At 38.0% G+C, this 27,878-nt stretch overlaps 2 protein-coding genes across 2 annotated transcripts in view; both read right to left on the bottom strand.

Moving 5' to 3' along the window:
* Positions 1 to 22: 22 nt before the first annotated feature.
* LOC124157432 (NFX1-type zinc finger-containing protein 1-like) lies at positions 23 to 23,194 on the bottom strand. The gene is made up of 6 exons (XM_046532132.1): positions 22,396 to 23,194; positions 20,061 to 20,220; positions 18,146 to 18,254; positions 16,017 to 16,240; positions 4,875 to 5,140; positions 23 to 1,004 (listed from the first exon to the last, which is right to left on the bottom strand). Exons 1-6 carry the CDS (start codon positions 23,192 to 23,194, stop codon positions 211 to 213), a joined length of 2,352 nt encoding a protein of 783 aa, XP_046388088.1. The 3' UTR covers positions 23 to 210.
* A 61-nt stretch (positions 23,195 to 23,255) lies between these two features.
* Positions 23,256 to 27,878, bottom strand: part of LOC124158130 (NFX1-type zinc finger-containing protein 1-like) — a 163,764-nt gene continuing 159,141 nt past the window's right edge. Inside the window, exons 6-7 of the mRNA XM_046533314.1 lie at positions 23,955 to 24,098; positions 23,256 to 23,663 (exon numbers count right to left, since the gene is read on the bottom strand). Coding sequence (XP_046389270.1) covers positions 23,262 to 23,663; positions 23,955 to 24,098 — 546 coding nt within the window. The 3' untranslated portion in view covers positions 23,256 to 23,261. The remainder of the gene's footprint in view (positions 23,664 to 23,954; positions 24,099 to 27,878) is intronic.

Raw genomic sequence — 27,878 nt, 5'->3', positions numbered from 1 at the left:
TAGTGAAACTTCCAATCCAACTTTTCAAAATACAATTCAAACGGTCATTAATCATATAATATTTACCATTTATCATAAGAAACAAAATTTTAAAATTATCTGTTAATTATTTGATAGTAATTATGCTTCATAATTTATTAGCCATAAATGCCAATATCATCCGCAGTCAAAATGAAAATTGGTGTATGGATGACGACAGCAATAATTATTTCAATGATAAAGACTGGAAAAAAATTGGTTACTGCCTCCCAATATTTCAGCATGGCACTGATTACAATTAGTTGCTTCTATGCCCTGATCTAATCCACAGACAGAAAAAATGTGACCATTTGGGCATTCATACCAACTACCCTCATGTAGATCGAACACAATATTCCTTGGTCTCAGTGCTGGATGGAATTTTTTACCTACAGACTCTAAAACTTGATTGAGTTGTCTTATCATTTCTAAATACTCTACTTTGAAAAATGCACTAGGATTATCAACCCACTTCTGACATTTTTCATATTCCTTTTCACATTCAACCAATTTCTGACGTTTTTCACTAGTGGGATTTTTCATATTATGCCTTCTAATGGTGGCCAAACTGCTTTTCAAGACATGTAACTTCATCAAAATAAGAAAGCGCATAAATTCTCCCTCGTAGTCACTATGCTCTTGAGGAGTTATGTTATGAACTCCTCCCAAAAGTATTTTAATCAGAGAGTTAGCAGAATCCACACATTCCTGCTCCATTTTGGAAAAATCACTACGCTCTTGAGGAGTTATATTACTAACTCTTCCAAAACGTATTTCCATCCGAGTGTTAGCAGAATCCAAACGTTCCTGCTCCCTTTTGGAAGAATCCATCTTGCTCTTAAGGTCACGGAAATGATCAATGATCGACGTTACAAATTCCATACGAGCTTCCAGGGAGTATGGAATGACAGCTCCACCATGCGACTTCTTATTTCTTTTTGTAAACTCACTCAACTTATCTACAAGTCGACAGCTCTCCTTGAAATCTGTAAATTAATCAAAGAAAAAAGTGTTGTCATGCATTTTCACAAAATCAAGGTGAAATTAAAATAATTCTGCTATGTTTGAGAACAACATATATTATGTCCGATGATCGGAGGTGAACAACTTCATCCTAAAGTGTGTCACTTCCCATTATACCATGTAAAACAAGGGACAGGCAGAAATGTGGTTTCACTAACTACTAATGGGCAGAGGTACACAACAATTTCCAGTAAATATTTATCAGTAATTACAAGAGGTTCATGAAATATGTGAGATGCGATATCGCGAAATAACACAAACTAACACAAAATTGGTAAATAAAAACTAAATTTAGTGTTTTTTGCGATTACAGTAAACTCTCGATTATACGAAGCAGGATTTTACAAAGTTTTCGATTATACGAAATGATATTGCGGTCCCGGCGAAAAGCCTATGGTAAATACACAGTGCTATTCGATTATACTAAGTTTCGATTATATGAAATGTTTTGAATTTACGAACCTCGGATCGGTCCCCAGAAGCGAAAGGCATTCATTTATACGAACTATGGCAAAATATTTGTCAACAAAACTAGTTACGCCGTAGTAAGTAGCTAAAAAATCAGCACTTCCAGCTGTGGTTCATCAAAAGTGTGAAATCGTAAATGATAGTGCAACTTTAGAGAGAAAGGGTTCGCCTAAAACCTCACGGTGGGACTTTAGGGGAAGTGAGTTCAGTAAAATATTGCGACTGACATAATGCCCATGTTTCATAACTAGGTATGATTCCATAATTTAGTATCTATGAAACATGGTGCAGTGTTAAAACTGTGCATAAGTTTTACAATTCGTCATGGATTCTTGGGGCTGCGTACACTTGCTCTGTAGGTGAAATAAACTAATGGATGGATATTTATTTGCGTTAAAATAGGTGCCGTACTCAAGCTATTTCCTGAAAGCAGAATGGATCATGCAGAACAGGCTGTAAAGTGCTGGATTTACACTCCCTCTCAAAGAAAAATAGATAGACTGCCTGCTACTATGTTATTGCTAACATTATTAAGCTCTCATAAAAAACAACTTTTTTCTTCGTATCATTTTCGTTTTATTCCTAATATTTCCATTTCTTTAGCATTTCATTCGAGTACAACATGGTCACAGCCGGTGCTAGCACTTTTGTCATCCTAGGCAAAGGTTACGTTTGCCACCCCCCCCCCCCCCCCCGGGAAAGTGCCGCCCTAGGAAGTCACCTGGTGCGCCTAATGGGTGTGCTGGCCCTGAACATGGTACTGCTATTGAAGTATATCCTGGAAGTTGGAAAGGCCACCATTTGACACACTGTATGCCAGATCATTTTGAAGTCACAATGAAGTCAAGGTGATGTCACAAAATAGTCACAATTGGCACCCCGTATGACATCATTTTGACTTTAGAGAAATGACCATATTTTGACATCATTTTGAGGTATTTTTGACTTTTCTGTCCCGCTTGGGAATCTACTTAAGAGATTGAACACATAATCTGAATGAAAAGGAACATGTACTTTAAGATAATCATTACCAGCCTGAGAATACACAATGTAATCACATTCTGGAATGCCACTCAAAGCCATAACTATTTGAACTTGGGCAAAATGGTCAGTATTCTTCTTAAAATTAACATTGCTGTCCAAGGTCTTCACAGCACTTTAATCCAAAAACTCAGCTGCCATCAAAGTCTCACCATCCTTAATTGTCTTAATTTCAACATTGCCCCACCCTGCCATCAACCAAAGCTTTTCCATCCAAACTTCCTCTCACCCAAGGAATTTCTGGATGGACTAGAAGTCCTGACTCCACCACTTGACAACCCTCAAGCTCCTCATACCTCTTTCTCGCTACAGTTTCAAGTTTGTTGCCTCTGTCTCTGTATTTGTTATCAGTAAACTTGCTGTAGTACAAATCTGCATAATGTTTTTTCCAGTTAGCTTCACGATTTACCGCGTAAGTGAACTGGCTGTATGCCTAAGATGCTGGAGTAGACATATTTCTGCCTTTGAACCAAGCATCAGTCCTCTGAGGGGTTGCTTAGAGCGAAGCCACTTGGTCTTGGGTCACGGTAACATTTTGGCCATCAAATTCCAGAAGAACTGCATCCACACTTTGGAGTTTTCTCAGGGTGAAAGCTTCCACATTCGAAATCACCTCGAAAGGTTGCTCAAGAGACTGCGAATGATACGGCAGTCCTGAGACGCAGAGGAGGAGGACTGGGAAGTACAGAACGAAAGTCCTTCACCCACTCTAATCCCCGAGTAATACATAGATATTTCACTACCAGGGGCACCTGAAGTGTATTAAGGAGGTTAATGATACGCCAGTGCTAAAAAGTTACACAACAATACAGCCACACTCTATACTCTGATCCCTCGATAACCAATCGCCGTAATTCTGAGATAAATCAATCCACAAATCCACGGAATACAGATGCTCAGAAGTCAGGCCTGAAGTGCGAAGGACCAAAGCCTGCACATGAACCACTGACTCTTTTTCCTCCCTTTTCCTCACCAAATTCACAAGGCCAGCATTTAAAACTTCTTCTCCCTCACGCATGGACCTCACAAACCCTGAGGTTGCTTTCATGGCGTCCACAACCGATAGCATCTTCAAAAAATTACAGTCTTCTCACGCTTTTCACATTGAAACACATGCAGTAAATACGGCAAAGGATGGAGAGTGTCTGAGTTAGAGTGCTTCCAGGCACGGCCGCTAGGGGCACTGCGGTAATCTTTGCATTGTCAATACAAGCTATAATAAAAGAAACATTATTACGAGATTTTCGTTTTTACGAAATTGAATCTCACTCCCGGTCCCAGTGGTTACAAAATGAACTTTATTACGAAGTTCCACACATAAGCAATGGCATTTAGGTGGAATTTCACCACGATAAGTTTCAATAATCGTGCCACGTTGAAGTTCTTCTCGTGTACTGTGCTCAAGAGCATCAGTTATGTTTCTTTATTAAGTTTATATGCTACATCACATAGTAAGCTTCATTTCTGTGGAGTCAATGTGACCCACTCATAACCACTTGAAAATTGGACGTATAGTCTTCCTACACACATTCTATTTACGAATTTTCAGAGGTACGAGCATTCAAAATTGTCAAATTTTGAGAGTTAGCGCATGCATGTAATGCAGTGTTGCATTGTGCAGGATAAACACACTCCTCAATTCCTTGCATCCAGTCCGGCCAGCGAGATTTGTCCGATGACAGCATAATAGGAGGGGCAGATAACCCTGAGCCAGCACGCTTTACAGCCAATCGCTGTTCCCCAAACACAACTTACACACACTCCCCTAATCATACAACGTCAAATACATAAGGAGCATTGAAATAAACCTGATCCAAACCAAGTGATTCTTCCTCTGGGTCCTTCACACTTGTCGTCCCTTGCGGCTCCTTTCTTCATGGAATCCTTTGTAGGCGTTTCCCTTTCTTACCTGGCAGCCTTGCCCTCTACCCTGACCAAGACCATTCTTTCCATCATCGGTCAACTCTCAGCAGCCAGACTGTATGTTTATCAACTTAGGAACAAGGTCTTGGGATGCATCTCGTCCCAAGACCTGTTCATATATCCGACTAACTGTATTCAGGAAGATATCAACCCAAGATTGCATCATGCCGCATTCTTCTTCCAAAAAACCGAAACGTATTTGTCTGTTTATACATATTTTTGCATAATTTAATCGTGATTATTACATACTGTTTTCTTTTCGACGATTCTTAAAAGAAAAGTTCGTACGAACTTCGTTATTACGAACCTCCAGTTTTTCGGTCCCATGAACTTCGTAATAACGAGAGTCTACTGTATTTAAAACCTAATAATGAGGAATACTGAGAAAATTAAAAACTTACCCGATTCCAAAGGATATTCCCTAAACTCGTCCAATACTTTCTCCACTTTCCTGCTGACTTGGTGCAGATTACCAATCACCATGAACCTCACCTGATTCACACGGTTCAAACACAACTTGGCAGCATTTTTGTAGCGATAAGCTTGCTGAATGGGAACGTGACACACTGGACATTGTAACAGTTTCACCTCATGAGCAGACTCCGAAAGGCTCTTCTCCAAAGAAGTTGACTCAAACACGTGACCACAATCAGGCAACAAAACAAACCTGCAAGGAGAAGACGGGAAAAGCATTGTATTCGAGCACCTCAGACATAACTTAGCTACTTCATTCTAGCATTGAGAATTGAATAATAAGTATGTACAGGTGGTCCTCGACTTTCGTACACTCGACTTTTGTACATCCAACATTGACACCGTTTACTTGACTTCCGTACGCTAAATTCGGACTTTCGGACGTTGGTCTGTAACTTTTTAAACTCCCGCGATGTTTACTGCGCATCCCAACATTCAATTGTTTCAAATGGCAGTACATGCGAACAATACGAACATATACAATGAAGGGAACTGTTGGTAGTTGACGCTAATCTAGGAGATTTATTTGGGAGAGAGACTGCCTGCAACAGGCTTCTTCATCAGGAGAAGAAGAAAGTAGAGATGGGTCGAATAGCAGATTTCTCGAATTCTAATATCGAATTCGAATATTAAATCATTGCTCGAATATTCGAATACCTCGAATTTCGAATACCTCGAATACTAAATGATGAATGCTGGTATGTTTGACTCGGTTGCCTATGCAGCAGGCAACACAAGATTTTGGGGAGTAATTTTGATTTCCTTTAAATGATTCGAACAGGAATTTAGCTGATTAATGAATATTATAATTTTATGGAAACAATTGGACATATAATTAATTCAACTAACATCGCTTTACCCTCACTCCTGCTGCCAAGTGCTAGCTGACAATCTGAGGCATTTTGTAAAATACAAGCTCTTCTCCACCAGATTTTCTTCAATTATTTTCAGTCCATCTTTGGGAGTTCTCACGAGATAAGAAGATGAATTGGAATTGCTATCAGGGAGAAACCAAATATTCTGAGAAAATATCCCTTTGTCTGGGACTGTAACAATAAAGATTTATAGCACCACTCATAAATTGTAACTTGATATATGTTTTCTGAAAAAAATACCGCATCAACTTCTCAGAAGCTCTGCTGCTCATATCGAGTTTTGCCAGAATGCTAAGTCTCCCTCGTATTTTGACATTTATTTCTTTGCGTAAAATGCTTAAATAAACTCAGAAATACGTCGTGTTTGGTCTTATTCTTTTTGAAATTACGCGCACATTACTAATATTTCAATTCAATAAAGGTGTAACATCAATTGACGAAAGTCATTCTTAGACACCTTTTGTGCTAATAGATGACTCATGCAGCGGTTGCCCTCCAAAGAAATGGGGAACTTCGAAGCTGGTAGGAAAAAAAGGTCAGTGGGGGAGAAAAGGGAGGGCCCGAAACACGTTTCTATTGTTCTCGAGTAACTTGGTATTTTTTCGAAGCTAAGGTCTTCGTAATATGATCCCTGCGTGAGCTGTGACCTTTTTTTATTTCGAAGAAGAGCAAAGCCTCAGAGGGGGGGCTAGTGCTGATTGGAGAGGGATACCGGATCTTGGGAAATGCGCTAATGTAAGTATCCCACGGTACTCACACAGCTGTTGACCTCCAGAAATGGGAGCTGGGACCTTTTGTTTGATTTCGGAGAAGAGGAAAGCTTCGGAGTGGGTGAGGCAAGTGCTGAATGGAGGGGGATAGCGGATCGTGGGAAATGCCCTAAGGTTGCTATCCCATGGCACTGAGGTTCTCCTGGTGGGGGGAATCGGGGATTTTCGGATTTTTTCACCCGACGATTTTCGGTTCCCCTCGTCGAACTCTTTTCACCGCTAAAATCCACGAATTTGATGTAATTCGTCAACTTGCGTAAAACGGCGCTGCGAGCACTAAATGACTACAGTTCTCTACATTTTTCCGAGTCAACTACCAACGACGTGCGTGCGACAGTGTATGACGCGAAATTCCAAGTATTCGAGATATTCGAGGCGGTACTTTTCGCATAACTATTCGAAACCTCGAATATCGAATACTTTCTAATATTCGAGGTATTCGAGTATTCGCGGATACTATTCGCACATCTCTAGAAGAAAGCCTTCATTGGAGAGATTTTTCAAAAAAGTTGACTAGACATCATCAAACAGGTTTCAATGAAACTAGTAAGATCTTCTTTCTAATTGTGTTTTTTCGTTTGAGTGCTCTTTAATTCATGTACACCTTCTGCAACGATATTGCACGAAATATCACCTGAATTCCGTTTGTCTTTTGTCTTTTTTGAATAACATGCGAAATATACACGATCACCAATGTCACCTGCCGAATGTGGAATTTTGGTGTAAAAATTAAAAGGTATCCTGAGTGCGGGTTCAACAATTACATTTTGTTATGCGTCTTGATACGTCTTTTTATTTATAGTGGACGTAATAAGTAAAATGTCAACTTAAACGCCAAGAGGAAGTTTCACTCGATAGCCAACGGAGTTCTTGATTTTTTTTCCATTTTCTGCGTATTTTTGAAAGAAATTAGATGATTTGAGGAATTTTATTAATACATTATTAAAATTTAGTGATTGAAATAAAATTCGCGAAAAAAAAGGTATTAGTAAGTATATTTCGCTCTTTTGGAACGTAACCCCTAATTAGTATGGAAGTCAATGGTTCGACTTTCGTACATTCGACTTTCGTACAAGTTTTCGGGAAAGCATTGTGTGCGAAAGTCGGGGACCGCCTGTACATATTTCCAAAAATAAAAATAATGGGGTCGTTCACTCCCACTCAAAACCACAAATAATTAAAGGATATTGTTAGACCGATAAGATAGATAAGCTATAATGAGAAATATAGATATCTTTCTCGCTACGCCATTCCCTCAGGAGTTTGAAATTAAAAAAAAAAAATATCCGAACACTTGCCACCCATTAGTCGGTGACATCATTAGTTCCGGTGCATCTACTCATTCTTGGTAGTAATGGGTCAATCATGAACGATTCGATCTAAAAGATTGAATCACTAGATGAATCAAATGACTCATGATTCATTTCGTTAAACAAGTCGATCATCAATCACTCCGACTTCCTGTTTCATTTCAATCATCCCGGTTTCCGGTTTGTTTCAAAATTTGGAGCGATCTATGCTTGATCTCTTTTCGTCATGACAGAAACACTTGTGAGAAAATTAAATACTATGTTATAAAGAACTGAATACTTGTGTAATCTTTTGCTTATATGTTTTCCAGCAGTTATTAGTATTAATAACACCACTACCCTATTGGAAATTTCTTATAAGTCTTACAGAAATTCTTATAAGAATTCTGTAAGACTTATAGGATTCTATAAGTCTTACAGAATTCTTATAGGATTCTATAAGTCTTATAGAAATTCTTATAGGATTCTATAAGTCTTACAAAAATTCTTATAAGAAATCTGAATTTCTTATAGAATTCTACAATGATGCTGCGCGGGTTGCATACCTTTTAGGTTTTTATCCAGCATGCGTGTCACCATAACTTATGTTGGCAATTGATAATTATTTAAGGAATTTACATAAGATCATTTTTGGAAATTATGTATAACTCTTTTTTAAGTAATGTTCTGCTAATTTCCTGGTTTTTTCAGCATGGTATTTGACATAAATGGTTCCAAGAAGCGGAGGCTTCTTTAATGCGACTTGTTAGTATATATATATCGCTGAGGGCACATGAAAAATTGTAGACTTAAAAGATCTGTCTGTTTCGAGTCTACAGATTACTTGACCGATGGAAGTTCGATATGGGCCATGAATAACCACGATGTATACTACGATTGCATACGTTGCAGGATACTGTTCACATGGTTCCCTAGCAACCTAACAACCAAAACTTGTTTGGTTGTTAGGTTGCTAGGGATTGCTTTTATATGTTAATCATTCACTATGTCTTTGTGATAGCAGTTTAATAAAATAAGTTGTGTGCTTCTAACCACAAAATAAGGCATTGACCTCATTTGGTAAGTATTAAAAATTTAAACTGGCATTCCTAAAATTATGTTACCTTAAACAGATAGTTTCGTTGAATTTTAAACTTTTCATCATTAATTTAGATAGACATGTATATTTTTCAGATTGTGGCATATCTAACATAAGAGGAATTTTTAATGAAAACAGTGTTTTAATGGACAAAGTGAGTGATTTAGTAGTCTCTGAAGAGAATGAGAATGAATTTGTATGAGTATGCCAACATCTGCACAGTTATTATTTTATGGAAAATACATCAACTATTATTCTCAATCAGTGTTTCTGTGATTCCTATTAATTTTCCTAAATCTTGCAATTATTTTTCGCCATATTCTACATATCCTTTTCTCCAAAATGGCATCAAATTCCATTTTGCTTTGCTTATTTCTTTCATTATCTATCCAAATCTGCATGTAGAGGTCTTATTCTCTCTGGTATCTTAAATAAACATTGCTCATATGCATTTGATTTATCAAATTTTACTCTTCCTTCCCATATAATTTCTTGAAGTACCTATCCCCAGTGGAACTTGAATTTTATTTCATTTGCTTCTTCAATTTTCCAGGTTAAATCATATTCCATATTGCAATTCCTGCATCTTTCATTGCGTAATGATTGACAAAAATGTATTCAATTATCAGTATATCATTCTAGGCTATCGTTGGTTTCATTGATTTTAGTTTCTTTTAGCATGTTGGGACATTAACCCTATACAGAACCCATGCCCTGAAAGACCTCTATGGTATCTCGCCTTGTCTGGCCAGCCAGGTGAACTTTACAGGGCTTCAATGTCCTTTTTGATGTACACTGATGATAGACATCTACATTTGGTTCATGGGAAATCATTAGGTTTGCTGTATAAGATATAGGCGTCTACATTTGGATTGAATTAGGTATAATTCTAACTTTGTACTCTCAGTAGGGATGTAAATCTTACGTAGCTTTTTATAGAAGTTTGCGCAAGTGTTTTAAGCATGTTGATATAATATTTATAATAAATATTTCCATCAGAAAATTTGTTATAAATAACATTTTGTAACTGATAGTTAGAAGAAATTTTCTTATGAGAAATATGCCCAATTTCTGATAAGAAATTTTCTTACAGAAAAATTCTTACAAGAAATTTTCTTATAAGAAATATGCCCAATTTCTGATAAGAAATTTTCTTATAGAAAAATTCTTATAATAAATTTTCTTACAAGAAAAATTCTTGTAAGAAATTTTCTTATAAGAAATATGTCCAATTTCTGATAAGAAATTTTCCTATAAGAAATTTCCAATAGGGTACACGTAAAAGGAAAATATTAAGATGACTCTGGTAGGAGAATGTTAAGAATTAAGTAGAAGTTGCAGCTGTTAACATTTTATTGTGCCGTTCATAAAATTATCCTGCAGATCAGATTCATGCAAAGTTTGTGGTGTATTTTGTGTTATAGTTTGAAATTATTCTATTAGTGTTAAGAAATTGTGGCAGTTTTGCCTTCTCAAATACCGTATATCTCCGAATATAGTCCCCCCCCGAATATAGTCCCCCCCCCCAATTTTGAGACCTCAGTTTTGGGAAAATTTTTAAAATGTAAAGGAAGGCAATTTTTCTGTGGTTAGCAAGTTAAGATTCTAGATTCGATAAAAACTATTATTTTCTTTGAAGATTAAGAACAAATCTGTTCACATATTTTCCATCACAACAAAATAACTACAGTAAAACCCCTTATTTACACTTTTCTAGGGACCCAAGAAAAAAAGTGTAAATTGCGGGAAAATGCAAATAGTGGGAAATAGAGAATTTTCACTTTTATTCACATACTGGCTTTGGAAATGTTAATTTTTTAATTGTTCACTAAGCATTATTCCATAACATTGCTTCCCTCTGAAGCACAGCTGGCAACAAATATTAAAAAATAATCCTGTTTTGTCTGCATTAAAAGCATCTTTTGGGCTGTAACCTTCCAGAAGTCTAATATATTCAGATTCTTTCCACTGAGTTGCTGTGTCTATGTTAACATCTTTGCTTTCACCACTCACCATCTTGTATACAAGACTACCTATTTTTTAATCTATCCAACCAACCATTATAGATGCCGTGGAATCTTCGATTCCCAATCTTCTGGGGAAATACTTTTTCTCAAGGGCCTTTGGGCCTGTTTACACGATACATTAATGTCTGCTTGCATGAATGATTTTTGTGGACCGGAACGGGACAGGAAATGTACGAATGTAGGCAGGGGCAGATCCAGGATTTTTCTTTCTGGGAGGGGCATAGAGGGTCTGACAGGCAAAAGATCTTGTCTTAATTGAGATTAAAACAAGATATAACAATGACTTTACTAAATTCTCTTTATTTTTATATCAAAGTTATTCTTATTGAATTAAATGATTGAGCCTCCTTGAGTAATACACAAAATAAAGCGAACGTAATGATGACCATCAGGGATGGATCCAGGATTTCTTTCTGGGGGGCACAAGCAAGGCCATATCCAGGATTTTGTTCTGGAGGGGGGCACAATGATACCACGTTATACAAAATGAACGCAATGATAACTGGACCGTATTAAAAATCTTGCATATTTTTTAAGTGTCTGGGGGGGCACATGCCCCGCCCCTATTAGTACGACTATGAATGCATGAACCAAATTTGAACAGGTTCTATTTTCTGTTCATGCATACGCACAAGTTGGGTGAATACACGGTGCATTTTCGTGTTCATAATTTAGACATTAACTTGTACGGGTTAATTTACTATGTAAACAGGCCTTTAGATGACACCATTTGCAGGAACATTTGATGATCTTGCACCTAAAAACTACTCTTTTAGAATTCGCTCTATTTCTTCTTACCTGGAATTCTTCACAGATATTCTCTTTTTTGATAAATGTCCGCACTGGTTTGCATATTTTACAATGGCATCGCGATTTTTCACCACGAATTTGCTTGAATCGATGCGGGTTCCGGTGTGGGAATCAACTAGCTCTAAAATTTTCATATTCTCGTCAATTAAAAATGTCCGTTTTCCACCTCGAATTTCATTTTCAAGCAGGATAAATTCTATTTCCCGTACTAATTGAGGATAACTTGCCAACACACGAGTGTCTGAACTACTCCTCGGCGATCAAGTGCGTAGTACAAACTGTCGTGCGACTTCATAATTTTTTAAAGTTACAGTTGTTTGCGATACGCTGCTATGTGAATGGGATAATTCAAGTTTAAATAAGTTTTTTTTTAAGTATTTAATTAACCCATCTACGCAACGCCACTGTTGAATGAAGTCAGCGCAAATGATCGCAGTTGTCGGTCAAGTTTTATAGTTCCGGCATTTATCACGTTTCAGCACGTCTGGTTTCCTTTCAAACTCTCGTATCAAATTATAGGCTACATGATTATTGTCAACATTTCTTCAGGAGTTCTTGCATTATAATTATTACATAGCTCGATTGCTCAAAACACCTACTTTCATATTGTGAATCTTTCCGCCGCTGACAGAAAACGAGATGACGTAGTTCAACTTTCCGACGTTAGTGGCGTTCTGTCCCGCCACTTTCAAATTCTTCCCGAAAATAGTTCTCATTGCGTCTCTTTCTCTTGGATTTTTAAATACAAATGCGCGAAAGGAAGCCAAAAGATAGTTTTTAAGGGCTGATATGCACGATTTATTGTTTTAGTAGGCAAATAATTTTTTTTAGCCGGCACGTCGTGATGCACATGGCGGGAAAACGAAAAAAACACGGCGTAAATACAGGGTTCTATTTACATTGGAGAGATAGGAAATATGACGGGACCCAGAAAAAAACTTGCAATTTGCGGGAAAACGTAAATTCCGATAACGCAAATACGGGGTTCTACTGTATACCTAAAACATGTTGTGATCCATTGCATGTATCAGTAATTTATAGTTCCTTAACCAGATGTAATGAAGAAATGAGAAATTTTTTTAAGTATCCAAGGCTATTGTATTTTTTAAACCTTCACAAATTATTAATATTTTTGATTTCCAAATGACTACAGACAATGTCAATATATAAGCTTTAACTTAAAGCCCATAAACAGTATAGCATTTGGCCCTGAAACTTCCTTAGATCCAGTGTAACACACCCATCAAGTCATCACAAATCCAAGTGACCTGAAGAATTTAGGAAATCTAAATAAAATTGTGTTAAATAAATTATAAATATTATAAAAATATTGCTATCAAATGCCTGCTAAGCAAAACAATTAAACTACAGGACTTACAAATATCAAAGTAATAAAATTAAGAAATAAACTTTTTCCAACAAACATTAAAACTGAAAAAAAATTATATCAATTTTCAATGCCTCGTCGCGAATCATTGCATAAGTTACACAAAGAGCTTCTGCTCTGCATTTGCGCACAAATTCGACGATATTTTCCTCTAATTCTTTGAATCTGCCGCATCGAGACCCCCGAAATGACTTCCGCGATGTATTAGCGCTTTGCTAGCGCTGTAAATACTATGATTTACGGCGTATTCTGCAACGGCTATTTTTAAATTGGCATCGAAACTCCGTCTTTGAAGGCCTCTAATCTGCCGCAGGATTGATCCTCATCTTTCTACTTGATCCATCACCTCACTGTTGAACGTAAAATTATTTTTAATAAAGAAAATATCGCGGAAATAATTGCGAAACGTTATGCGACGTAATTTATCGATCCTATTTACCCTGACGAATTGAAAATATTCCTCAATAAATTGATTACACTTTCGATGCTGAGTCGCTGTATTTCGATCAAATGCAGTAATGCCGGCGCTTCTGGTTTAAAGTCGTCGATTATTGCGCCTTTTCAGAAACAAATGCATCACCTATTGCGCATTCTTGTTCTGTGAAGGCGGTAAAGGCAGTGGTTGTAAACACGAACCGCACGGATGTATAGTAGCTACGGACGCAATGAAATGCTAAATCGTCACGAAAGGTTCACTTTATCTGTTTATTTTTCGCAATTATTTAAATCGTGTAGTTATTAAATGAGCGACGGGTACATATACTATTGATTCAATTCTAGTGTTCGATTAATGTAATGATAGTGTGTGTTTAGTTTTCATTTTAATTATTTACTGTTTTGCGTCATTAAGTGATCAGTGTCGATTGAATTATTCTAACAATACTTTTCCAAGAAAAATTAGCGGCTACCCGATGGATTCCGTGAAAACGCATATTCGATATGCTATTTGAATCGGAATAATCGTATCTGTACAACATTTGTGGTAAAAATTGTCTTAATTTCCGGTAAAACGTGGCAGTATTTACTAATATCTCCGATTATAATCCTCATAAATATACTCAAATAGAAAGACTACGAGAACATTAGCCATTATGCCGTTATTTATTACTTTATGGTCACCTTTAGTATGCTAAATTGGGTTACACTCGAATATAGTCACCCCCCCTTACTTTTCCGCGGCCATTTTTGGAAAAAAGGGGGGACTATATTCGGAGATATACGGTATTTTCATGACACTTACTTCCTTCATTTTTGCCATCTCATTTACTCATGTAGGAATTCACAATCAAAATAGTATATGAAATGATAATATGGATAGCAATCAGCATTACCAATGCTCTTCGCTGATGAGGCAGTATTTATTCGATTATTCAAAATGATTTATTACATCCACTGATTGAGTCCTTCAATTCCTTTGAGCCTTTTCGATCTTGATTCCTTTGAGTCTTTTCGATCTTGATTCCTTTGAGTCTTTTTGATCTTGATTCATTTGAGTCTTTTCGATCTTGATTCCTTTTGAGTCTTTTCGATCTTGATTCATTTGAGTCTTTTCGATCATAATGATTGAATCATTTATGTGACTCGAGTCAAAATGATTGAATCACTAAAATGATCGACTTTGCCCATCACTAATTCTTGGCGGATTTTCACTGCAGGAAGGAATTGCTCACAAGAATATTAACAACAACAAACTGCATACGCTATCGGCATATACGGCGTATCATCATCACTTTGTAGTCGAACCTTATTGGCCTAACCCACATGAATTGCTAACAGCCAAGTCTACAAAAATAGGATATTATCGACTCATTGAAACACACAAGCACTGATTTTCTCTAAAATATCCACTAAATCTTTCTCTTGCCATGCCCACGAAAGGGCACATTTTCCACATTTTATGTGATTTATCCATAATGGTGTTATCACAGAAATGAATAAATCTACTAGTTGGTAGAAATCTGTCACATAACATTGTATTATACACAAGCTCATACCTGGTGTCTAGTGCTGTCTCACAATAGTACCTTTTACTAGGAGCCGTATTATACCCACTCAGAAAGAAAATTGCAACAAACCCTTTCAGTTTCTCAGGATAAAGATTGAGGAAAAAATTGAGTGAGAGTAAAAATCATGCACGGATAACCCACAACCCAGATAAACCGGAGCCGGATAATTGGGAGTCTGCTGTACGTTGCAAATTTCAGAAAACCACCCACGGCCCTCCTAGAGCCCAAGCCTCTGATGCTTTTTTTCATTTCCAAAATCACACAAGCCATAAATCATTGTCTTTGAAGGAAAATATCAAGTCACACGAGAACAATCGAAGCGTGTTTCATCCATACCCTATCTCACCAACTGACCTTTTTCTGCCTACCTGCTCCAATTCTCCGTTTCTGGAGAACAAATGCTAGGTGATTGACTTTCTGGTCCCAAAGATGTCTTGATAGCTTTGACCAAATGCGACGCATTTCTGACGATATTTTTAACTCTTTCAGCACTAATTGATTGCCACAAAGTTTTATAGTTACAGCAAGACCATACTAACATTCAGCATTGTCCAAACAGCAAAATTTTAAAAGAAACAAGCATACCATTAGCCCCCTCAAACAAGTGGAAACAGGAAATGCCAATTGCATATATCACGTAGCTATAATAGTAGAATAATTTATCACACTGCTTAGCATTATCATTGTAACAAGATTACAATTTGGTATATTCTTTTTAATAACTGGCATAAATAGTTTCAGCAAAGATGTGCCATTGGCAACAATACAGCCATATATGTCATAAAAAAACAATGTACAGCCATTACCTAGAACTTTTATCTCCTGTTGCGTTTAGAGAGACCAGGGCATCTTCCACTTCTTTGGGATGGCAAACTCGGCATAGATTTGGACATCTTTCCCCACAAAATCCAATGCATTCATGTCCACAGCCTAATTTTCTAGTGCATGGCTCGTTGCATGGAGGACGGTCACAGAAGTCTGAGCAGTTTTTCCTGCAAGTCTGATGCTCACAACTCCAGCCACATTTTTTCTAAAATATAAGAAAGTAATGGACATATGTAAAATAAAGTAGGCACAGACTTTCACCATTACCAACTTCTCAAAATGGTACTCTTTCCAGCAGCAGGGTGAATTTTTTTGTAAGGAAAAAAAAATTAAAAAGAATAATAAGTTAATTTTGATGTGAAGGATATTTCCCGTTTGCTGATTATACAGTAGAACTTGTTTAGTACATTTCTGAAGGGACCACAAAAAATGAACGTACTAACCAGGAAAACGTGCAAACGAGGAAAGTAAATAATGGCAGTCGGGGTTATTGCAATCTGATGAAAAGTCGCCATAATTACAATCACTATCGGTAGTTCTCGTAGGATTGCCTTCCTGAACTCTTTTCACCTTTAAAATCAAGAGAATGAGCGCTACATTGAAAAACAATACCATGTGAATAAAAATCACAATGTTTCATGGAGTTCCCAAAGACACATGAGAACGGCGTCTATCTCCCGTGATTTATCCTATAGAAAGAGAACAAGTGAAGCTAAGTCACTTCTCCTTTCTCACAGCGTACTCAAAGAATATAAAAACAACCCTGAGTATGTCAACTGGTTGTTTTTGAAGATCATAAAAATTGGACAAAATTATATTAACCTAAAATTACGGCAACAGCCATATACATTCGCTTCTGGAATGAAACCATATTGATTGTTATATCGATCGATATATCGATTAATAGCACGCAAGATTATTAGATTACAACGTAATTACAAGGAGATTTTATATTATAGTTGAAACATACTTTAACAATTTGTCTAATGTCATCTGCTTTCGTGCCATGATCAAGTATTTTTAAGCTAAGCTTCGCGTGGAGATCCAGAGCATCGTCTGCTCCCGCAGCAGTAGTCAAGTAAATACGCACGTACTCCATAGCCTCGACATCGAGTTTATGGAGTACGTGCAGTGCTGCATTAGATAAATGCGGAATTGGATAAGACTCATTTCTTCATCATGATAACTCATGCAATAGCAACAATTGCCTACTCGCGAAATTTGTGCACAGTGGGCACTCCAGAGGCAACAGAAGGTGAGGAGCTTGGGGTAGGGAAAATTGGGGCTTCTCATTGGCTGCAGTTTTGTGTAGTCAGACATTCCTGGGGTGGGATTCTGTACAGGAATCATGAGGGTTCAAGGGGAACCCTCTCGGGGTTACAACCACCGGGGCCGGGACCCAAGCCCGTGGCTTATTCGCCCGATCACCCGGGGAGGGGCTGGACGGGAAGGAAAAAGGATGGAGGCGCCGTCGCGATCGGAGCCCGCCGACGCCTCCAGGGAAGGGAAAGGGCTGGAAGGAAGTGGGAGTAGGGATAAAGCACCCCAGCGCTATGGAAGCGAAGGGGGCCCTACCTAGCGAAACCAAGCGATACGCTATTAATATTCTACCAATTCTAGTAGATTTTCCTATAAGGAAGAAAAATCTATCGATCGAATCGGTAGATGGGATTCTGTACACCATACCGACGATAGTCAGTGTTGGTAAGCTGGGGCCGTATTCTGTATTTCGTCGGTACCGTACCGATCGGTTTCCCTTTCAAGCCCACCGACTGGACATGATTACATACCGACAACGATTTCTGTACCTACCACGGCACTTTCAGCAATTCTGTAAGGTCATCGGTTTCAAACCAGTCGGTACAGTTCCCTCCTTCCCAAACAGGGAAAATCTGAATATATCCGGAGTTAGAAGCCATCTAACATGTCACCGCCAATGAAAGAAGGGTAAAAACAAGTGAAGACTCATTGGCACAGTTTGTTTTCGTCGTTTTAAATCTTTTTGTTTGCGGAAATTATGACTTATTGCTAGATTAAGATAATCTATAATGGATAAGTTGGATATTGGATCCTTTTGGCTTAGACCACTAGCCCTTAATTCATAGCTTACCTTACAGGGTAAGCAATACCCACACTTCTCCTTACACTGAAAGTGTTCGCAGCGAAAGTTGCATTTCTCTCTGCACGGAGGGCAAGGATTGGAGCAAGGAGCTGAGCACCTGGAAAATAAGATGCAAATACATTTCAATTTATAAACAAAGATCAGTACACGGCCCACTTGTGAAGTATGACTGGCATTAGGCATGTGAAGTTTGAGTAGGTACATTTTAGTATAAGGGAGTAAATGCATTTTGTTACACCAATCACTGTAACGTAAATAACAGCCAGAATAGAGGACATCATATCAATTGACATCGCCACGGTTAACAGAAGGCCACTTTTCTGGTTGATTGCAGACAGGGGCAGTCTGCGATGATTGGGGGCCCTCGGCTTAACCATTTCAAGACGGTGGAGTTCTCTCCTTAGCATTACTGCTGGACTGAGCCCCAAGAGACTCTTCTGTCCCCCCTGTATGGAGCATTTTTGCAGGACATTCGTTAAGAAGGGTCTCGCAGATAATCACACACTCCCAGAGCCAACCTTTTTGACCCTTTAGAGAGGACTCAGTATTACCTTGGAAACTGAGGGTAGTAGGGCTCCCTCCTTTCCGGGTTTAAGACCCTAACAGCATCATCGGTTTGCGGTCAACTTATGATTTTTTTGTAAGAATTACTTGGATAATTGTTGCTTGCACATAAATTGCAGACTTCATATTTAATGTCCTGTTTTTTTTCTGAGCATTGTCAAAATTTTAATGAATCTCTACCATCAATATTAACGGATTTAATGCATCAATCATTCCCATTCCAATGATGTGGTCCTAAAAATTTTCTCGTTGATTCCAAACCTTACGACAAACCTCTCACTATTTCTTTGAAATTGATTAGCAGAGGTAAAAATTTCTTGCTAGAAAAGCTCTTTGTTTGTCACAGTTAGGACACCGTGGAAAAAGCGTGCACCACACAGGCACATAGAACACCTGTGGAGCTTCTCTGGAATTGCATCCATCACTATACCGTATTTCTCCGAATATAGTCCCCCTCTGAATATAGTCTCCCCCCCCCCCTAGTTTTGAGGCTTCAGTTTTGGGAAAAAATTGGCATTGAATATAGCATTGCAGACAAAAAATGCATTTGAATACATATGAGTCTTGGCTTCCGGGCATTCCTCCGCATTTAGATGTCCATAAGAGACGATAGTTTCTCCAGCCATCCTGCTGGCGTCTTCAGGTCAGAAGACCTGACTTATGGACATCTAAACGCGGAGGAACGCCCGGAAGCCAAGACTCATATGAAGAAACGCCGCGGAAACCTCAGATCAAGCATTTGAATACAATAATATAGTAATACCGAAAAACTTGTCCCTTATTATACAAAAAGCAGCAATTTTAAATACTGTCAAATAGTTAGAAAATTTTTAAATTCAGAATAAAAAGATGATAGTGCTTTGCGTAACCTGTACACCGCCTAAAACCAGCAAAAATGGTGTGGAAAAAAAAATAATAATAAAGAATAGAAAAGAGGAGAAGCCTCATGAAAACCTTAACAAGAAGACTGAATCGCCTTAAAGGCCATTTCTTAAGAAATTATGGGATGATGACTGCAATCGTCGATTTACTATCTGAAGTTCTTTAACTACTTCCTTGGTATTATAAATAATGAAAAAAATACAGCAAAAGCTACTGGTAGCTCAGCAAATATTCCTCACAGATATTAGTAGGCAGAAAGGATGGTTACCCTCTGGATAGGTGAAACCAATACATATTTCTCTTCTACATCCCTGCTCTTTCTGTAATAAATATGGAAGGAACTTCTTTCTACTACCTGTATATTTTACAGAAAATAATTGGGCATGCATCACAATGTGCTACTTCGGAAAGAGAATAGGAATTCTTTAGTAAGCACAACCATATGGCAGTAACTCACTTGTGCCCACAAATAAGCGTTCTTTCACATTTCTCTTGGCAGGTGATGTGGATTCTTCCTTGCATGCACCTTGCACAGGTACCCTTGCATTTATGCCCACACATTAAGATTTTTGCACAAGGCTCTTGGCACCTTAGCATAAGAGTATCTGGATTGGAACCTGTCAAGAAAAATACATTTAGGTATGAAGTATACAGAGTTATTCAACACTGGGAATAGGCTTTGAAATGCCCATTGTTTAGTTCCATGAGGATAAATTTTACTCATGTCAAGAAATTAATTACCTCTTAGGATGAAGTATTAATTTTGTTTCAAGCCATCTTGGACTTTCAGCAAACAATATAAAATGAATTTCAATGCCCTTACAATACTTTCTCAGGGACAAATGACAGACACAAAACTTCTTTGAAATCTATATTGATCTCTATTTGAATGTTAGATCTCTACCTGAATGAAATTTATTGTTTGAAAATGCGATATCACAAGTTTATCATTTTTGTGGGAATCACCTGCTACAAAATAAGCATACCAATGGATACACTTTTTCCTTGATAATATATATTTTAAAGTAGTTAATGATCTTTCCTCATTTTAAGAGAAATGTTATTCATTTTGTATAATGAAAGCATAACAAATTGAGCATTTTAAAATTATTGTTTTTGGTTGTGTTGTAGTTGATATCACCATACTGTTTCTTGAAGCTATTCAGTGTTACCCAAGCATTAACCCAGCTAGCACGGATTTAGCCTTATCCCTAAATACAAGGATAGTATACATACATGCCCTGACGAAACCTATCTGGGCACAGATTAAGTAGGTAAAATCCACCCCGTATTTGCATATAAATGGGAGACGAATGTCCGCATTTTTGAAGATATACCTATCCTTACACCGTAATGACCATTAGGCAGGTGCTGCTTCGCATCAGATTGCTGTGCTGTCACGTGAGATTCATGAGAACTACGCAAAAATAATGTAATAACATTAATTGGCTTTTGATTAGGAAAGATTCAATGCGTTATATTTCATCATTGCCTGTTATAATATTGCACCATCCCGTGTGTGCATCATCATGTGTGATCATGGATACAGAAGAGCAGTTTGCACGAATGCTTCAAAACCACTGCTCGACATTGGAAACTACACTGTCCAGCACCACTCCATGTAATCGCATCTCGCACAAGCTGCTCGGGTTGCAACTGCTCAGGGGCATGTATCCATGATCACAGAGCACGGTCACCCACTACAAAGCTTGGAAAATGGGAACACGACGCTCCTGTGATTGCGGTGGACTTAATACGGTCACATTTCATCTTAAGCTTCCCCCCCAAAGCTTCAGAGAAATAAAAATTATATTTAAATATATTGCATAGTTTTGACATGTACCTATTAAATTTTAACATAACATTTCAATGAAACCCAAATTTTAAGTGCCAAAATTAAGTAAAATGAATTTGCAGGCATGTCATTTTTCCAAAATTTTCCCAAACAGGGAGGGTGGGGGTGGGAGGTTGCCCTTCCCCATCCCCTCTTATCCCCCTTTAAAGCATATTCCTAGCTATGCCAATGAATACCCACATATACATACATCCTGGGGGACTTTTGAAGCACTTTTACGTGAAATATACAGACGTAAACGATCGTGTTCCATCTTATACATATGTATTTTTGTGTATTATTCAAGTAATACAGATGTAATACAAATGCTGTGTTGTCTCGGACCAAGAGAACACTCTCCATCCCCACCACGGCCCCTACTTTTGCTTTCGCAGGCCCCCCCTTCCTCTTGCTGAGCGGATGAGTCGTTCTAGTTCCCTCAACTCGCTGCTGGCAATGCTCTCTGACGGTTAGTGTTTTTGTCATTATTATTTGATTTATTACTTTACACATGCATATTTCTTGGTTTTAAAAGTCGCAATGGACTATTAACTTATCTATAATTCTTTTGTTGTGACTATTTTTTGCCAAAAATAATTTATTCAATTAATTACAACATGTAAAACTTACAATTTCCAACTTATGTCAATTTAGATACCTAGACAGAAAAGATGCAGTGACTGTTATGTATTAGTGAAGGTTTCACATCAATAGTATCGTACTCATCACTCCAAATAGAAAAATCGTTTAACAGGGCAATCACCTTGGGTCTTAAGCCCTGAGCCATTTATGTTCTTTTTTTTGAGAAGTGGACAACTTGTTACTTCATGCTAAGAGAATATGGTGGAACAGATTAGAATATATACAATTGTGTGCTGCCTTCCAAGAGAGCCGAAAATCATCCTTATGAATAACATATGAGATCTATAATATGCCCTTGGTATTCATTTTTCCTTACCTTCATCGATTTCTTGGCAGTAAAGCTGTACTTCATGTCCACAGCGTGCTTGGGCTTTTCTCGTGGACAAGTATACACAGCTCTTTACATCACATGGGACCCCGCAAGTACTAGAACAGGTATGGCCACAGCTCAGAACTTTCATGCATTTCTCTCTGCAGAGACTTCTCACAGGAACATCACAGCAGTTAACCCTGATTTTGTGCTGACAGTCAGGTATTTCTTTCTCCACCTTCACAAGACAGCCACCACAAGGTTCCATACACTTTCTTTGGCATGCATGCCCACAATCCAGTAGCTTCTTGCATGGTTTGAGACATTCCACAGTCGATGGATCAGTCGAGCAATCCATGTCAAAGCGATGCTCACAGTTAGGAAGTTTCTTCTTGACCTTCACTTTGCATGAGTCACACTTCTCAAAGCACTTCTTTTCACACATGTGCTCTCCCTGGCAGTTGACATTCTTCCGAGTACACGGCCTCAGGCATTTGTACTCCAAGTGTTGAGGATCACGCTTCAGATGGCATGTAAATGCACACGCGTGTCCACATGGTAGTCTAGTATCGCAAGGAAATGAGCACCGTGCGTTATTAATGTCCGTTGAGCATAACTTCTCATTAGTGTGCTCACAGTCAGGTAGTTTGACAGAAACTCTCACAAGGCATTTATACTCCCTGGAATCCACATGACAGGGCAGTTTTGACACATGACCGCAAGGAAGTGTGCTTTCAACCGGGACCATACAATCTCCACACTTTTGCCAGCACTGCTTCTCACATCGGTGATCACGAAAGCACATGACTCGGTTGCAGATTTCATTGCACTTGTATTGGTCATGGTCTTGTAGGTGGCAAACCTTTTCACAATTATGACCGCAATTCATTTTTTTCATTACATTTCAATCTGCAGCCACCCCCAGGAATATCATTAAAATCTTCAGCTTTGCTGACCTCAGTCAATTGATCTGGATGCTTGAGACACTGTAATGTCAAATGGGTCCCAACAGCCTCTTTCTCTAACAGTACTTTCCTGATCTTTGACCACAGGCTGCTTTTGTCTGCCAGCATATCCAAGTTTCCAACTATGTACAAACCTTTCTTCGCCCTGGATAGAGCAACACATGTTCTGTTTTCACTTGCTAAAAATCCTATTTTCCCTTCTTCATTATTTCTGACTAAGGACAATAGTATGATATCATTTTCTTCCCCTTGGAAGTTATCAACCACTGTTATTCTGACATCCTGAATGGCAACATGTTTATCCCTCTCCTGCAAAAAGTGACATCAATAAATTCAACATACTCGATAGAATAAAAATAGATATTACATAAATACTTTTACATCCATCAATCACATTGATGGATGTCAATTGAGAATACCAGAACAATAATAAATAGACTGAATATGAGCTCATGCATAATGCTCAGAGCAGGGAAATAATTTTTCTTTCCGCAAAGAAGTAATCAGAGCTTAAAAAATATTTTACATAGTTATTTTCTCAGCAAGAATGCCAAAGCATAGCTCTGCAGTACATACCTGTAATGGAAAACTAAATATTACCTCAATTAGAAGAAACATTTGTCCAAGATAACCAGCAAGGATTGTTATCTGACTAGCATCATAGCCTTGTAAAATGATGTGCTTGCAGAGAGCCACCAGGAACTTAGCTTCATGGACATTCCTTTTGCTAGAATCATCCATTGCCTAACATAGAGAGACGATAATAAAACTTTAATTAGAGTACTATACATGAATACTCCCAGTGAGAAATGGGTGGTGGAATCCACGTTGACTCGTGGATTTATGGTGGTGGTGGATATTGAGTGGTTGGACCCACGTGGAATCCACGTTGATTTCAAGTGGATTTGTGGTGATTAGCATAAAATGTTAAAACAGAATTTCTAATTTGTGGAACTTAATCCTCTGGTGACATTGCGTCATTTATCATCCTGAAACCACGCTAGATATGTGAAAATGTATCGCGCATTATATTTTTATATAATTCAGCCAAAGGCAGCCATGAGAGCACATGAAAAATCGTAGACACATATATAGAAGGTTTCGATATAGAGTGGTTGAGGTTTTAATGGTTTTAGGACAGCACCTACTGTTGTTTTAATTTTTCCACCAAATTTCCACGTGGGTTCCACGTTGATTCCACGACCAAAAACACATCCCTGGTGAAAATGAACTGTTCACGAACCGTTCAAGAAGCATTAAACGAAGTGTTCGGAACCTGTTCACTAAGTGTTCATGAACTGTTTGGGAACTGTTCACGGACTGTATTTTGGCCCATTGAACCGTGACGAACCGTTCCAATAAGCTGTTCAGCAGGCGTTTCCCAGCTGTTCATGAGGTGTTCAGCTGTTCATGGAGTGTTCTGTAACAGTGCAGGAAGCGTTGCACGAAGTGTTCAGAACCTGTTCCCTAAGTGTTCATGAACTATTATTGAACCGTTCACGGACTGTATTTTGGCCCATTGAACCGTGACGAACCGTTCCAATAAGCTGTTCAGCAGGTGTTTCCCAGCTGTTCATGAGGTGCTCAGCTGTTCATGGAGTGTTCAGTAACCGTGCAGGAAGCATTACACAAAGTGTTCAGAACCTTTTCCCTAAGTGTTCATGAACTATTATTGAACCGTTCACGGACTGTATTTTGGCCCATTGAACCGTGACGTACCGTTCCAATAAGCTGTTCAGCAGGCGTTTCCCAGTTGTTCATGAGGTGTTTTCAGATGTTCGTGAAGCATTCTTTTAACTGTACAGGAAGTGTTTACCATAATACCAATGATGATTAACATCTCGAAGTGTAGGTCTGACAATAATAATTGTGTAAATAACAATTGTGAGAATAATATGCAAAATTGTTTACCAACATTTCGATATATTCCTTATACCTTATTCTGGGCTATGAATGATAATGGTTACATTAAATTGATACATGAATAGGTAAGGGCGAATCCAGGATATTATTCTGGGAGGGGCAAATGGGTGTGACAGGCAAACAGTCTTCTCATATTTGAGATTTAAAGGGTAACAATATGCATAGAAAAATTACTGTACAATATATTTTCTTTATCTTAACAAGATACTTATTAATATAAAATTACGGAAATGATTGAGACTCCCAATTAAACAAAAAGAATACTAAAAATCTTGTCTATTTTTCAAGCGTCTGGGGGGAGGGGGGGCTCTCCCCCGTAAATCAGCCTATGCATAAAGGAATGAAAGGTTATTACAATGTTTTGTTACAATAAAAGAATATATGTAAATAGAATTCAATTTTACATACATAATATGCCAAAATTCTTGTCTCTTCTTTTACATTTGTGTACAATTGAATTCTTTCTGTATTTTTTGTGACCTACAATCCAAGATATTAATCATCATTGGTATAATTGTAAATACTTCCTGTAAAGTTAAAAGAATGCGTCATGAACATCTGAAAACACCTCATGAACAGCAGGAAAATACCCCATGAATAGCTTATTTGAACAGTTTGCAACGCCAAAATTCACTCCAAGAACGGTTCCCCAACAGTTCATGAACACTTCTGCTACAGTTTCTGAACATTTCGTGTCACACTTTTGGAATGGTTCTTGAACAATTTATTTTCACCAGGTATGCAACCTTTATCATTCATAACAATTGTACATCATTCTCAGACCTATACACCAAGACATTAATCATCATTAAATAATTGCTAGGTCAAGAAAAAGAAATCCATTTAATAATACCAGTGCTTGATCAGGAAGCTGTGGTAGATATGTTTACAAACTGTAGCTAGGCTGAACTGAAGTGTTGCATACCAATGAAACTAAACTGTTCAGGAAGAGCTCTCAAGTCTTTGGGAATCAAGATTTTCAAGCTTCTGGGGTTATTTGTAGTACTTTCAGTTATTGTCCAAGCTCAGGATTGTATTTGAAAGTCACACATTCACCACTTTATTTACTTTGCTCACATTATTGTTGTAAATGCATAGCAACCTCAAAACATTTGTACTTATATATTTACACTTTTATTAAAACTGTCAATGTAAATATATATTACCCTCATTATACCAATTTGGCAATTTTTGCGTATTTCACCAATAACTCAGCATAAACATTCACTCACAGTTAAAGCCCTTTTGAATTTTTGAACATATTAGCCCTAATTTTAAATGTCTTCCCTTATAATGCACTCATTCATGTTTCTTTTAATTCATGCTTATCATTTATGCAAAGTAGTGAATCATGAATAGCATTAATTAAATGTTACATTTAGTAACTGTGGAAGAAATGGGTTGGGCTATTGAATTTAATAATCTGTTCAGGAAGCGTTCTTGGCCAACTGTGCTGAAGCCGTGCACAAGACGTTCCATTCACGGGCCGTTTGTGGGTACCAGGTTAGAGTGTGTGAACTCCCAAACACTTCATAAACGGCCTAGGAAATTTGTCAAGTTCTAAGTCAATATCTGATCCTAATTTTGCTTAGAAAATTATGAACACAATGATGGTCGTTTTCCTTAATTCGTGGTGATATGTTAATGATCATCAATTATGTAAAATAGTGAATCATGGCTAAATTATTTCATTTAGTAACTGTGGAGGAGATGTGCAGAACTAAAATAAGGAAGCGTTCATGTCCAACTGTGCAGGAGCCGTGCACAAGGCGTTCCATTCATGGGCCGTTCGTGGGTACCAGGTTAGAGCATGCGAACAATTCCCAAACACCTCATGAACGGCCCAGGAAATTTTTCAAGTTTTAAGTCAATATCTGATCCTAATTTTGCATAGAAAATTATGAACACAATGATGGTTGTTTTCCTTATGATCAATTATGTAAAATAGTGAATCATGGATAAATTATTTCATTTAGTAATTGTGGAGGAGATGTGCAGAACTAAAATATGTGTTCATGAAGCGTTCAGGAAGCGTTCATGTCCAACTGCGCAGGAGCCGTGCTCAAGGCTTTCCGTTCATGGGCCGTTCGTGGGTACCAGGTTAGAGCGTGCGAACAATTCCCAAACACTTCATGAACGGCCCAGAAAATTTGTGAACCGTTTGCACAGTACGTGCACAGCTTACGAACAGTTAAGGGAAGATTTCATTTTCACCAGGGATGGTATCCACGTTACATTTCCACCTAATCTCCACGTGGGTTCCACGTGGATTCCACCACCCATTTCTCACTGGGCTGCACTTTTTGTTGTAGATCTTTAATGTGTGAATCTTCAGGGTTGGCCACCATGTAACTTGGTGTTAAAACTTAGCAGGTTGGCCACTAGGTGATATATCTGTGGATCACTGTGGATTGAAGTTTTGTATTGCAATAAGTTTTTACATGACAATAAAAAGATTAAAACATGGCGCAGTCTTGTGGAATTGATTAACTGTGACCTACGACTCTTCTGACGTGTGGAACTAATAGTAACCCAGTAAACACGTATGACTCATGCATGAGGTCATAAAGAAGTCTGACGAATTTGTAGGACTCCTTCAAA

The sequence above is a fragment of the Ischnura elegans genome, chromosome 4 (genome assembly GCF_921293095.1).
Source record: "Ischnura elegans chromosome 4, ioIscEleg1.1, whole genome shotgun sequence".
Lineage (NCBI taxonomy): Eukaryota > Metazoa > Arthropoda > Insecta > Odonata > Coenagrionidae > Ischnura > Ischnura elegans.
Note: the sequence above shows the minus strand (reverse complement) of the source record. Positions and strands in the feature narration are given on the sequence as shown.

What these genes read in the sequence shown, in the direction of transcription:
- LOC124157432 (XM_046532132.1), bottom strand. Translation starts at nt 23,194, where the DNA reads ATGTGCTTTCGTGATCACCGATGTGAGAAGCAGTGCTGGCAAAAGTGT. An exon ending in CTGCCAAGAAATCGATGAAG is followed by an intron (nt 20,221 to 22,395) that starts GTAAGGAAAAAT and finishes TTTTCTTGACAG; the next exon opens with GTTCCAATCCAGATACTCTT. An exon ending in ACGCTTATTTGTGGGCACAA is followed by an intron (nt 18,255 to 20,060) that starts GTGAGTTACTGC and finishes CTTATTTTCCAG; the next exon opens with GTGCTCAGCTCCTTGCTCCA.